The 12,891-nt window shown below is 69.4% G+C and overlaps 4 protein-coding genes across 4 annotated transcripts; 1 reads left to right on the plus strand and 3 right to left on the minus strand.

The window, feature by feature from the left end:
• The first annotated feature begins 171 nt into the window (after positions 1 to 171).
• On the plus strand, positions 172 to 1,245 carry EMIHUDRAFT_436795 (hypothetical protein). Its single transcript, XM_005767727.1, has one exon. It carries the CDS (start codon positions 663 to 665, stop codon positions 1,059 to 1,061), a length of 399 nt encoding a protein of 132 aa, XP_005767784.1. The 5' UTR covers positions 172 to 662; the 3' UTR covers positions 1,062 to 1,245.
• An 890-nt stretch (positions 1,246 to 2,135) lies between these two features.
• Positions 2,136 to 5,102, minus strand: EMIHUDRAFT_451730 (hypothetical protein; the record flags this gene model as incomplete). Its single annotated transcript, XM_005767728.1, has 5 exons — positions 2,136 to 2,555; positions 2,624 to 3,961; positions 4,043 to 4,098; positions 4,163 to 4,391; positions 4,860 to 5,102. Coding segments are annotated over 5 exons (2,286 nt in total), but the record flags the coding sequence as incomplete, so codon positions are not given.
• Positions 5,103 to 9,917: 4,815 nt separating this feature from the next.
• Positions 9,918 to 10,783, minus strand: EMIHUDRAFT_436798 (hypothetical protein). The gene is made up of 2 exons (XM_005767729.1): positions 10,135 to 10,783; positions 9,918 to 10,071 (listed from the first exon to the last, which is right to left on the minus strand). The coding sequence occupies exons 1-2, from the start codon at positions 10,648 to 10,650 to the stop codon at positions 9,964 to 9,966; spliced, it is 624 nt and encodes a 207-aa protein (XP_005767786.1). The 5' UTR covers positions 10,651 to 10,783; the 3' UTR covers positions 9,918 to 9,963.
• A 917-nt stretch (positions 10,784 to 11,700) lies between these two features.
• Positions 11,701 to 12,891, minus strand: EMIHUDRAFT_103327 (hypothetical protein; the record flags this gene model as incomplete). Its single annotated transcript, XM_005767730.1, has 1 exon — positions 11,701 to 12,891. The coding sequence occupies one exon, from the start codon at positions 12,889 to 12,891 to the stop codon at positions 11,701 to 11,703; it is 1,191 nt and encodes a 396-aa protein (XP_005767787.1).

Consider the following 12,891-nt stretch of genomic DNA (forward strand, 5'->3'; position numbering starts at 1 on the left):
CAGGTGCTCGTCATCGACCCCGCCTCGCGACCAGACATGCTCGGCGTCTGCGAGCTCGCCCTGCCCTGGCTGCACGCCGTCTGCCCCGCCGCCGCCGAGCGCCTCACCGCCGTCACCACCGCCGCCCGGTTGGCCTCTGCCGGCGGTGCTGATTGCGGGTACGCCATTGCTGCGGCGGCGGCGCAGCACGCCCCGCCAGAGGCTGTGCCGGCTGCGACCCCCGCCCCCGAGCGGGGCAGCGCGGCGCGGCGGTGCGACTCGTACACGCGCGGTGCGAGCGACATGTCGCAGGTGGACACGCTGCCGGACAAGGGCGACGGCGACGTCGAGGCGGAGGCGTACCAGCGCTGGGCAGAGGAGAGCGATGCGGGCGACGACGCGAACATGCGCGACGATTGCATGGGCGTGTGCGACGAGACTAGCAGTGTCGCGCTCTTCCGAGACTGCAGCCGGCAGTACTCGGAGTCGATGAGCACCCTCGTGACGCCCACGTACCGCAGCAGCAGCGGCTTTGAGGACGAGGACGCGGAGGACTCGATCAAGGGGCCGATCCGCGGAGTCTTCTTCGAGGAGCCGAGGGCGCTGCCGCCCATCACCACGGCGCGCATCCGCGCTCGAATCATCGCGTGAGCGCCAGAGCCGCGAACGCGTCTCGTCTGGCCATGGCCATGCCCCACACCTTTTTCCACGGATTTGTGTGCCCCCCCTTACGTTGTGTGTTGCCGCGAGTCCTAGCGCCGTACTCACAAAAGCGTCAAACACTTTGTTTGCAAACCAAGGCAATCTCGGGGGGGCCACGCTCGGCCTCGGGGACACGGGACACCACCCCAAAGTCCCCACCCCGCGGGCCCGGCTCCGCCGTGTCCCCCCCGTGTCGCCGTGTCCGAGCTCCGACCCCCCTGCCCCTCCACAGCTCCGCGGCTGTCCGCTCTTCCACCCCTCGCCCCCTTCCGCTTTCCTGCGCCAGAGCACACGCGACGAGTCCACACCACAGCTTTCCTCGCCACACATCACCCCCTCCTGGCCGCCGCAATCGCGGACTGCAGCGTCTCGACCCATAAGTTGAGCTCGTGAGGCGTCTCGGCGGTGAACTCGAGCTTCTCTGGCGGCTGCGGCCCCGGCTTCTTTGGCTGCTTGGCGCCGGGCCGGTTCGGGTCGAGGATGAGCGAGAAGGTTGTCTGGTTGGAGGGCCAGACTCGCTGCACGTCGGTTCGGAGCAGGAGCACCAGCTGCGGCTTTGTGTCGCCGCGCCCCTTGTAGATGGAGAAGCGCTGGCCGTCGAGCACGCAGTGCCGCCTGCGAGGCCGGGGGGGGGGGGGGGGGGAACAACCCCTGGTCCCCAGGGGCGGGTGGGGCCCCGGCTAAAGGCGACGTTGCCCCTCTAAACGCCCTAAGGCCCCCGCCTCGCTCGCCCGAACCGCTCCTTGGCGCCAAGGGAGGGGTACTAGCGGGTTCTGAAGGGGCGGCGTGTGTGTGTGGATGGGGGGGGGGGGAGCACGCACGCTTTCTTCTCGTGCTTGAGGACGCCGGCGCGCGAGTAGGCGCCTCCAGCCATGCCTCCGCCGGTGTGGGCGTAGTGCTGCTGCTGCGGCGGCGGCGGCGGCGCGGCATTGCGGCCGGTTGCGATCCTAGACGCGCTGCCACCCATGCGCCACCGGGACTTGGCGGCGGAGGCCTCGCCGGGCACGCCTCCGCCGCTGTGGGCGGCCACGGAGGCCGCCTCCACCTGGCTGTTGCGCGGGTTGAACTCGACGCCGTCGGGCATCAGACCGCGCGGCAACTCCTCGGGCAGAGGCGCGCCCTTGAAGCGCGCGGCGGCGATGTGCAAGGCCACGGCAAACTCGTCCGCGAGCAGCAGGCCTGCGCTCGGGGGCTGGGCTCAGGGCAAGGCGGGTATGCCAGCAGGCGGGTACGCCAGCGGGCGGAGGCAATGTGCGAGGAGGAGAGGGAAGCCCGCGCCGTCCATGTCGAGGTCGGAGAGCAGCCAGATGTAGTCAACCTCGTCGCGAGGCAGCGACGCCTGCCGGCAGCGGGCACGGGTGCCCAACACGGTGCGGCGTCGCCCCTCCCTCCCCGGCGCACGCCTTTGCAAAGACGCCCTCCGCCTGCGAGCGCGAGACTGGCCGCCCCTCGTTCAGGCCGTGGAACAGGGAGCGGTACTGCATGAGCTCGGGGCCAGACATCGGAGAGATGCCGCCAGAGTGTGGCAGACCCGACGGAGGCGCGGCCGGCGGCGTGGTGGGCGCGGCGGGTGCCGTGGCGGGTGGCGAGGCGGGGGCGCCGAACGCGGCGTCGAACCCTTCGGCGTCGAAGGAGGAGACAGCGCCGCCAAAGCCGCCCGCCGCGCCGCCCGCCGCGCCGCCGTCGCCGAAGCTGGTGGCGAAACCGCCAGCGTCGAACCCTCCGCCTTGGCACGCCGGCGTGGCCATCCCGCCCCCAATTCCGCAGTCGAAACCGCCCTGGGCAGGAGCCGGCGCAAACTCCGCCCCGAAAGAGGCTGCGGCCCCGAACCCGGCGGCTCCTCCGAAATCTGCCCCGAAGCCCCCTCCGGAAGCCTACGGAGGAGTAGCGGCGCGGTGAATCCCTGGCTAGCTTGCAAGCCGCGGCCACAGCTAGCACTCACCGCCGGTGCCGGCGCCGCCGGTGCCGGCGCAAACCCGCCACCAAAGTCGGCCATCGTCGGGTTTGTGCCGCACCCGCCGGGCCGGCTCGCGGCGCCCATGGTATCGAAAGCTCCAAAGCCCGCGGCCGGTGCGCCGCCGAAGGAAGCGCCGCAGAACGAGCCGCCGGCCTGCCCTCCGAGGGGCGAGGCCGCGTCCGCGCCGAAGCCCCCATTGGCAAGCATCGGAGGGGAGGTGCCCGTCGAGGTTGGACCAAAGCCGAGGTCGTGCGGTGGCGGGCCAAAGCCAGGTGGGCACGCGGAACCCATGCCGCCGCCGGCCGCCATGCCGCCGCCGGCCGCCATGCCGCCGCCGGCCGCCATGCCGCCGCCGGCCGCCATCCCACCTGTGTCACCCACCCCGTCCATGCCGCCCACCCCGCCCAAGCCAGCAAACCCGCCGCCCATCCCGCCTCCCAAACCGCCCAGCCCACCTGCGGCGCCCAAGCCGTCCACGCCGCCCATCCCCACGCCCGCCCCCACGCCCGCCCCAGCTGGGTAGGCCCCCGCGCAGCTGCCGACCGCCGCAGCGCCTCCGCCAAAGTCGACGCCGGCCACGCCTGCGGCCGGCGCACTCGCGGCCCCGAAGCTCGGCGCTGGCATCGGGAAGGCGGATGGGTCGATCATTGGCGTGCTCGACACGTCGGCGCTGCAGCCAGGGGCGGAGCAGTGCGTCGCTGCCGCGTCGAGGCCGTAGGTCGTGCCGGCGCCGGCCGCCACACCGGCCGCCATTCTGCAATCCCCCATCATGCCGGGGGCCGGCGCCGGCGCCGGAGCGCCGAAGCCGCCGCCCAAATCCGCAAACGCGTCGGGCGTGCCGCCCCCGCCATGGCCCGCCGGCGCGGAGTAAGCTGGCACCGGCGCGCCGCCGCCCGCTGCGCCGCCGCCCGCCGCGGCAGCCTCGTGGAAGAGGCCCGCCGCCGCCGCTGCAAGCCGCACGACTGCCCCGGAGTCGAGGTCCGCGCCGGTAGCCCACTCGTCGAGCCGCTGGTTTGCCGGGACGAGCTCCGGCGCCGCCTCGTGCCACACGCGGGCGAGCGCGCCAAGCACGGCGGCGCGCCTGACGGCGCCGCCGCGAGCCACGAGCTCCACCAGCTGGGCGGTGGCGCCGCCGGCCGGCTTTGGGGCGGCAGAGGCGGCCGAGGAGGCAGCCGTGCGTGACATCATCGGCGGCAGCGAGCCCGCCGCCGCCGCCACCGCCTCGGACTCGGTGGCGGGGGTCAGCTTCTCGCGGACTGTGGAGCGCTCAATCCCGCTCGGCATTGTGGCCGTGTAGTACGGCGTCACGTCATCGTAGTGCACCTACGCGGGCGCGATCGCGCCCTCAGGCACACGCGCTGCTCGGGGGGGGGGCTCGAGGACCAGCTCGGCGCTGCACTGCACCTTGAGGACAGTGACGAGCACCCTCTCGCCCTGATCCACGTACCAGCAGCGCGTGCCTGCGAGGGGGGCGGCGTGTGGGAGAGCGACGCGGGTGAAGGTGCGACCTCCCCTCCGGCGGACCCGGCTGCAGCACGTCGCCGACCAGCGCGCCGCCGACACTGCCTCCTCCTCCGCCGCCGACACGGCCTCCTCCTCCGAGGCCGGGAGCCGGCGCGCCGCACCCGCCCAGCTGGCCCATGCCCAGCTGGCCCACCCCGCTCGCGCCGCAGCCAGCCCAGCCGTCCATGCTCCCACCCATACCGCCCATACCGCCCAGCCCGCCCATGCCGTCGCCACCGACGCCCATGCCCTGCCCAGCCGGCAGGCCCCCAGCCGGCAGGCCGCCGAAGGAGAGCCCTCCCATGCCGCCCAAACCGCCCATCGAGTCCGCGCCGGCCGGCTCAGCTGCTGGCGGCGCTGAAGCAGCGGCGACGGCTGCGGCTCGCACCGCCGCTGCCCGCTCCGCCGCCGCCCGCTCCGCCTCCTCGTTCTCCGCTGCGATGCGCCGGGCTTCCTCCGCCGCCGCCCTCTCCTTGGCCGCCTGCCTCTCTGCAGCCTCGGCTGCCGCCTGCGCTTGAGCCGCCGCCGCCGCCGCCTCCGCGGCGGCCCTCTCCCGTGCCGCCGCCTCAGCCGCCTCCGCCTCCGCCCGCTCGGCTGCCCGCTGCTGCGCCAGCTGCTCCTCGGTGGGCCCGGTGGAGGGGGTAGCCGGAAGCGGGCTCTGGGCGGCGGCCGCCGCTGCGGCGGCGAGTTCCGGCGGGAGAGCTGCGGGAATGGGAACCTGCCGCTTGAGGTGGCGCATGATGATGTGGCAAGCCACGTAGTACTCGGGCCGCGTCAGCTCGGTGTCGGCATCGGTGTCCGCTATCTGCCAGACCTGCTGCAGCGTCGGCAGCGGCAAACCCGAGCGCTGCAGCTGGCTCTGCTCCAGATTGACGCGCCCTCGTTTGAGCCCGTCGGCAGCGTCGTACATCCGAGCGTAGAGGTTGGTGTCGGCATCCTCGAACGCCCACACGCTCAACATATTGCAACACCGGTCCTTGCGGCCGAGCGGCCGAGCAAAGGAACAAAAGAAAAAAGGCAGCCAACGACAAGGCGCTATCAAAAGAAAAATCGACAAAGTCGGCGGACACAACAACCGTCGGACGAAGCGCCCGCCGCAGAACTCCGCGAACCGCGACGCGCAGGGCCGGCGGCAGAGCGAGCGGTCCATATGGCGGCTGCCGTCGCACTCCTGAGCGCCCTGGCGCAGGTCGGCGTCGACGGCGAGGGCGTCCGCCTGCAGGCGGCCGCGGTGACGTGCGTCTCGGTCATTCTGCGCTGGCCGGCTGCGCGAGGCGTCTCGGTGCTGGAGTATGGCGCATGGTGGAGGCAGCTCAGAGGAGCTGGTGCGGAGGCGGAGGGCGTGCCGATGCAGCGGTTCGCAACGAACAACCTCGTCGACACCAGCCTCGAACTCACGGGACTCCGGCCGGGCAGCCACTACGCATTTGAGGTCCGGGCACGCACCGCCGCCGGGTGGCACCTCTACACCAACACCCTCGAGGAGTGGACAATGGCGCCTTCGGACTTTCCGCTGCCAATCCTCGCGCCCGAGGTGCGAGGAATGATCGGCTGCACCGCCATCCTGCTCGGCCTCCCAACGCTTCGGTTCTGCCACACGACGACCCACATGGGCCTGCAGTATCAGCACGGAGGCGAGGATAGCAGCACTTGGCAGATGATGCGCGAGAATGTGCTCGGAGGCGACATTCAGGTTGACGGCCTGGACCCGTACGCCACGCACTCTTTTCGGCTGATTGGATTTGAGCAAGGCACGGAGGCGCGGCCTGCTGCAGGCGCGGCCACGCCGCCAATCCTGACAGACATGCTCGCCGCAACCCTTACGCAGCCGCCGCGCGCTCGCGCCACCTCTTCCGCCTCCTTCGTCCTGAGCTGGAGCGGGGACTCACGATGCCGGCCAGAGGCGCGATGGAGACTCGCGTACCGCAGACTTGCCGATGCGACTGGGGAGTACGCCGCGACTAGCGCGCTCGCAGACTCGCGCCCCCGACAGCTGCAAATGGCGGCACCACCGCCACCTCCGTCACCGCTGCAGCTCTCGCAAGAAGCGGAGCCGGCAGCGCCCACATCGCAATTAATCCCGCGCCGCCGAGCCGCCGCCTCGAAAGGAGGGGGTGGGGGAAACTGTCCGAGTGGCTGGGTTCCAGCGGGCGGCAGCTGCTTTGCCCTGCTCCCCGGAGCGGCCCTGCCGGCCGCCAACGCGGCAAAAGGGTGTGGCACGCTCGCACCAGGTGCAACTCTTGCTCGGCTTGACTCTGCGGCAGAGGAGGCGGTGGCAGCGGAGCTGTGCGGCTCGTCACCTTCGGGGAAGCCGGGCATCGGATGCTGGATAGGCGAACCTTACCCTATCTTGTTCGCACCAGCACCCCCCCTCCCCCCCCAGCCCGGCCTCTGACTCCCTCGACGCATCGGCCTTGCGCAGGTGCATCGGACCGGACGTGCGCGTCAGAGTCGGGCGTGTCGGTGACGGGCGTTCCGCTCGGCAATGGCATTATGAGCGGCGCCTCGGTCAAGGATTGCTGCGAAGCGTGCAACGCGGTGCCAGAGTGCGCGCTCTTTGACCTCACACCGGATGGGCGGTGCACACTTCTCGAGCACGGCAAGACGAGCCGCAACGATAAGGCGCACCGTGCGGGGTCGATTGGTGGCGGGAGCTGGGGCTGGGGCGATGGGCAGCCGCTTCGTCATACGCACTGGAACACGGCTCCGGATCGGAGGTGGAACGGGCGCGCCATCCAAGGAGTCGCGTGCGCCGTCCTGATGCAGCCCGTCTCTGCCGGCGGCGGCGGGTGGCGCTGGTCGGAGGTGCCATGCACTCTGAAGAGAACTGCCCTCTGCCGAACGGCTCCTCCATCACCACCGCCCCCACCACCGCGCCCGCCGCCCCCCCCTTCGCCTCCCATGCCAAAACCGCCGCCAAAGCCGCCGCCGCCACCGAGGCCGCCGCCGCTGCCGCAGCCGCCACCCGCCCCGCCTGCTCCGCCACCGCCACCGCCGATGCCTGGCGCAGTACGCGAGGCGCTCTACCCGATTGCAAGCAAGGATGCCTCCTCGGGTGACGGCGAGGCATGGAGGCGTATGCGCGGAGGCGCTGTCGATCGCGGCTGCTCGCTCGGCCAGCCGCATGACCCCGGTCCGCCGCGATGCGACGCGACGTGCGAGGCGATCGACTTTGTGTGGGGCTGCTCTTTCTGCCGCTGTGCGCTGTGCTCGTGGTGCAATCCCGAGCTGGCCGCGTCGCACGGTGGCTGGCGCACCATAGACGGGACGTTGTCGGGCACTCACGCCGTGCTGAAGCAGCTGGCCTGCCCTGGAGGATGCGAGTTCAAGCTACAACCACTGCACATTGCGGGATGGGAGCACCTCTCTGCTGCGTCGCATGTCGCCGCGACCCCGCAGCTCAAGTCGCCCGCACCCGCAGCCATCCGACTCCAGATGCGGCTCGCCTCCCACCCGCTCGAGGACGAGGAGCTACTCGGCGCCGTCTTCATCGCCGACCTCGCGAGCTGCCTCGAGGCGCCCGAGGTGCGCCTCTCGCTCGTCGAGCTGCGTCTCGGCGGCGAGTTTGCTATCTTCGACCTCCTTCCCACCGATGCCGAGGAGGCGGAGGCGCTCACCGCCGTGTCGTCGCACGGCTCGCCGTACTCGTCGCACACAGAGCGCGTCGCCGCAGCCGCAGCCGCCGAAGAGCACGCGGAGGCGGCGAGGGCGCACACAAACACGGGAGGCATCGCCGCCGCCCAGCTGTCCAAGCTGGTGCTTGCTCTTGTGGGTGACGGCGGCTCGTGCCTCTACTCGGGGCAGGCTACTGCAGCTGTTGATGCCGATGCCGGCGTCTGGGAGCTGGTCTCCGCCTCCTCGGGTGAGATGCGCCGACTGCCTTTGCCGTCGGCCGAGGCTGCTCGGCTGACGCTGGTGCACGCCCATTTGGCGCAGAGCCTGTCGCTTCACCTCGTCTTTGAGCTCATAACTCTGGCCGCCCTGCTCCTTGCGGTCGCTCTGGGCTGGCGCAGCCGGCGGCGCTGGCAGATGGGCTGCTTCTCGCGTGGAGGCCAGTACTCGAAGGCTTTACCATCCGCTGTGGACGACGACGATGACGACGACGACGCCCGTCGCCCTCCCACGAGGCAGAGCTGGCCGCGTGGTAAGGGGCGGGGCGGGGCGGGCATCAGGACAGCCCCCGACCTTACGGTACGGCACGGCAACCGGGCGCTTTCGGAGGACGAGGAGGAGGCAGAGGCCATCGCGGCGCTCGGCCGGCAGGCCCTCGCCGCGGCGGCGCCAGCCGCGGCGGCGCTTTCGGACGGCGGCACTCAGACCCGCCAACGCCGACACGCAGAACAGCCCCTGCAAGAACTCTCTCAAATGATTCGGACGCTCGAGCTGCCACCTCAGGTAGTCGACGTAATCAGTTCAGCCCGGCCGCCTCAGCGCGGGTCGGTCAACGACCTCGTGCCCGTCCTGCCGCCACCCCCGCCACCGCTGCCACACCCGCCGCCGCCACCTCCTGCACTTCCTGCACAGCCACCGCTGCAGGTGCAGCCATCTCCACCGTTCATATCCCCCGCCGAGAGCGCCGCCTCTCCTCCGCCTGGCGGGTGCGATGGCGGCGGTGGCATCGAGGGCGATTGCGGTAGCGGCAGAGAGACTGAGATTGAGGAGATGCTGCGCAAGCTCGAGGCAGTCGCAGCAAAAGACAGCGGAAGCCGGCCGTTTGTCACCTCCGCCCTTGGTATGGTACGCAAGATGCGGGACGAGAACCGTGCATGGCGCAACGCCAATACCGTAGACGAGCAGGCCGTCTATGACGAGTACTGCACGCTGCAGCAGAGCATCGCCACCGCGCTCCTCGAGGGCGGCCCGCTCCCGTCCCATGAGCTCTATTCGCGTCGGGACTACGCGATGACGAGGCTCTCCGACAGCCTGCTGCAGCAGGAGTACGTCGCGCACACAAAGGCCTACCTCGACTCCGACACGCCACCCGCCCTACGAGGCATGTCCGAGATGCTCGTGATCCGCATGGGCGACCTAGTCCAACGGCCACACGAGCTACGCGTGCAACAGGCCGAGCGGATGCGCAGTCAGGCGGCGGCCGCCGCTGAGCGACCAGCCCGGGGAGCCTCTACACCCGCGGCAACGGGGTCCGTCGATCTTTCCCAGCAGAGAGAGTGGAACGAACGCGCCTTCTGGCACGTCCACAACCGACTTGCCACAGCCCTGAGCGACCCGGACGCTCACGCGGCCACTTTCCAGCGCCTGTGCAACCGCCACGAGCTGCAGCTTGTACTGATGACCTCGGCCGAGCTGCGAAGCCTCACGCAGGCGCAAATGCAAGCCTGGGGCACCAGTGGCCTCGATCCGCTCGAACTGCGCGCCGCGCTCTTCTCGTTGGAGCGCAACCCCCTACCCGGGAAGCCCGCGCAACAGTTTGTGCAGCAGCTGATGCAGAGGACTCGCGCGCTGCCGCCAGTCGAGCTGCCGCCCGTTGCCCCGCCCGCAGTGGTGACAACAGCCCTACCGCACGGCCTCGCGGGCGGCCAGTACTCGTTGTGAGCTTGTGGAGTGTGAGTGCCCTCTCGGGCCTCGGCGGCCGTCGGGCGGGGGGTCGCTCGCGGTGGGTGCGGAGTGTGTCGGTGCACACCGCAACGCTCTCAAAAAACCAAAAAGTCGGGTTGCAATAAACAAAGAGCACTTTTTACCAACAACCAAGGTTGCGGTTGGGGTGGCGCGCCGCGGGAGAGAAGCCCTGCGGGGGCATCGTCGGCGCTGTGCTTTTGTGTTTTTAAGTTGATTGATACACCTGCTGCCTCATATCTCTGGGGTCATAAACCCGGCTCGCGGTTCACTCCGCCAACCTCGGGATCTATTCCGGCTTCGCGAAGTCGCTGTCGAACGTCTGTGACGACCGCGATCCCGTCAGCCCGCTCCGCCTAGAGTCAGAGGGGCTCCATGAGCGGCTGCAGGGTTGACATCGCCACCGGGGGGCTAAACGCCTCATCAGCGCACTCGCGCGCGTCGTCAGCATCGCCGCTATCGAGAAGGAGCCCGAGCGCGGCGTCAAAGCTGCTCAGCGCGAGCGCCACCTCTCCATGATCAAGCTGCGCGCGCGCAAGCGTGCGGCGGCCGTCTCCCCACTCGGGTCGCAGTGTGCACGCCGTTCCCGCAGCCTGCACTGCCTCCAGGGGCCGCCCAATCTGAAGGAGCACCTGTGCGCGCTGCTCGTGCGCTTTCGCGTTTCCGGGCTCCGCCTGGGCCGCCGAGTCGAAGGCGCGCAACGACTGCAGCCACAGGCCGGCCTGAGCAAGCTCGCCTCCACGGTTGAGAAGCGCTCCAACGTCGATGGAAACGACAGCGGCAGTGACGTTGCCGGCTTCGCCCTCGACGTCAGCCGTGACGACCGGTGCGGAAGGCTCCGCCATGGGTGGCTCGTCGACGGCAGTCGCCCATGAGCCAGAGGGCGGCGCGGCGGCGCGGCGCGATCTCTTCATCTGCGTCTTGACCGGTGGCATGAAAGCCGATCTCCTCAGATATCCGCTTACCACCTCCCTCCAAGTGCTCGCGCGAGGAGAGCTCGATAGACTCGAGGGGCCAGGATATGCAGCGAGGAGGGCAGAGTCGCGCCGAAAGGCGGGAGAAGCCGCGAGAACAAGGGAGCGGCAGGCGGCGGCGCCGTCGCAGAAGCAGAAGAGAGCGAGACAGAGGAAGTACCCGGCAACTAACTGCACTCCAAGTGCTCCAAGTGCACCCGGGTAGAGTAAAGAGAGTGGGACGACCGGCGAGGTGGCATGAAGGGTTGCAGCGAGAAGCGGCGAGAGACTGCGAAGGGAGATAGGAAGAGGTGGGGGACGCCCAACCAAGGGTGGGCGACGGCTAGCGCATCACACCCCTCTCCTTAAAATCCCGGTGTGGTGGCGGCGTTGCCGTCCTCCCATCCCTCCCTTGTGGGTTGTCTGTTCTTTCTTTCTTTTTCCAAGTGCTCCAAGTTTGGTGTGTGTCCGTGTTATTTATTTATAAGAATAAGTGCTCCAAGAGGAGGTGATGGCTATGTCTTTGGACCTTTGCGAGAGGTGGCGAGCGGAGCAAGCGCGGTGTAGGCGCGCCCACGCGGCGCAGCGGCTCTCCCGCGACCATAGCCCCTCCCGCAGCCGCAGCTGTAGCCGCAGCCCCAACTCTTGCTGCTCTTCTGAAGTCTTGAAGACTCTTCTCTAGGTGTCGGGTAAAGCCGTAGTCCGACCCCAGCACCAGGTGAGGGGACGGATTGAAGATCCCTCACACCAAGATCGTGCAGGGCGGGGACACATGTCCCTAAATCCCATCTCGTCTCAGAGTTTGTGTTTGACCGTTTTTATTTATTTAAGAGGACTCTCTCCGGGCGCCTCTCTATGGACTATTGCGCGCGCGGCGAGGCGCGTGGCCCTCACGCGGCCCTCACCGTGACTTGCGCCGTTCAATATCCTGCTGGGGACGCGTCTGTCCTTCCCCCAGCCCTAGCTTGGGATCACGTTCTTATAGCCCCATCAAGCAATCTATCTCAATCAGTAATCACACCAAACATCACATCACATCCCCGCCTGTGGCGGTGGCTGCAGAAACGCGAACCACGAGGCAGGAAAGTCCTCTGGGTGTGCGAGCAGTGGCGGGGGCAGCTCGGCGCCGGCGAGCTGCGTGATCCGGCGGCCAGGCAGCCGCGGTGGCAGCCGCCCTCCCATCCGCTTGCGCCAGCCGTGCGAGCGGTTAGTTGCGAGAGGCGGGCAGGCGGAGGGAGCGCCGCGGTCGAGCAGCTCAAAGCAGCGGGCAGTGCAAGCGGTGAGGCGGTCGATGTCGAGGGCGCCCTCCTGCGCGAAGAGGTTCGCCGCGCCGAACGAGGTCAGCTTGCGGTGCAGCTCGAGCGTCGATCCGAATGAGGTGAGGTGCCACGCGCCACGCGGCCGGGTGGCGAGCGAGAAGGCGCCGACGCGTCGCAAGTCGTCGAAGCCTTGCGCCGTCCACGGGCGCTGCCGCTGCTCGCGCCTCAGGAAGCGGGCGGCGTACACCTTTGGCCCCTCGTACCACACGTACCCCGTGTCGCAGTGCACGCCAAACTTGAACTGCCGCGCAGAGAGGAGGAGGCCGCCGCCCTCCTCCATCGGCCCGGCGCCTTGCGAGTAGGGGTGGCAGCTGGCGAGCGAGGAGAGGACCTCGGGCCGCGCAATCTCGTCCACGTCGGAGACCACCGCGAGGTCGTCCGGCCCAGCGCGCTCGAGAAACATCTCCAGTGTGGCCAGCCGCTGCTGCTGCTGGAAGCATCGGCCGGAGTAGCGCTTGCGCACGCCGCCCTGGGACCCGCCTATGAGGACGCGCCCTTTGCAGCGCGACTCCGCCACATCGGAACCGAGCACGCGAACCGCAGTCTTCTCGCGCATGTACGGTGGCAGCGTGCCGGCCGAGAGGCCATCCGAGAGCAGCGTCGGCTTGGACTTTGCCGTTTGGAACCGAATCGAGGCCTCGGTGACGAGGAAGCCTGCGACCACCGGGTGCAGCACGCGCATGTGCAGCTTGAGCATCTCCAGCTCGAAACCAAAGACGATGAGATCCCACACACTCCGTGCGGGCTGCACCTCTGCCGTCGAGTTGTGCACCGCGTCTGCAAAGCGGGCGCGCTTGCTCCGGAGCTTGGGCGGAGTGAGCTGCTCGAAGGAGGAGGAGCAGCTGGACGCGACGGGTGAAGCAGCGGTCGAGTACATAAAACACAAAACGAACAGCTGCGCCAT

The sequence above is a fragment of the Emiliania huxleyi genome (assembly GCF_000372725.1).
Source record: "Emiliania huxleyi CCMP1516 unplaced genomic scaffold EMIHUscaffold_48, whole genome shotgun sequence".
In the NCBI taxonomy this organism is placed as follows: domain Eukaryota; phylum Haptophyta; order Isochrysidales; family Noelaerhabdaceae; genus Emiliania; species Emiliania huxleyi.

Coding starts and splice junctions, on each gene's coding strand:
- EMIHUDRAFT_436795 (XM_005767727.1), top strand. CDS start 663: ATGGCCATGCCCCACACCTTTTTCCACGGATTTGTGTGCCCCCCCTTA.
- EMIHUDRAFT_436798 (XM_005767729.1), bottom strand. CDS start 10,650: ATGCCACCGGTCAAGACGCAGATGAAGAGATCGCGCCGCGCCGCCGCG. Junction 10,072..10,134: donor CGCGCGAGTGCGCTGATGAG/GCGTTTAGCCCC, acceptor CTCTGACTCTAG/GCGGAGCGGGCTGACGGGAT.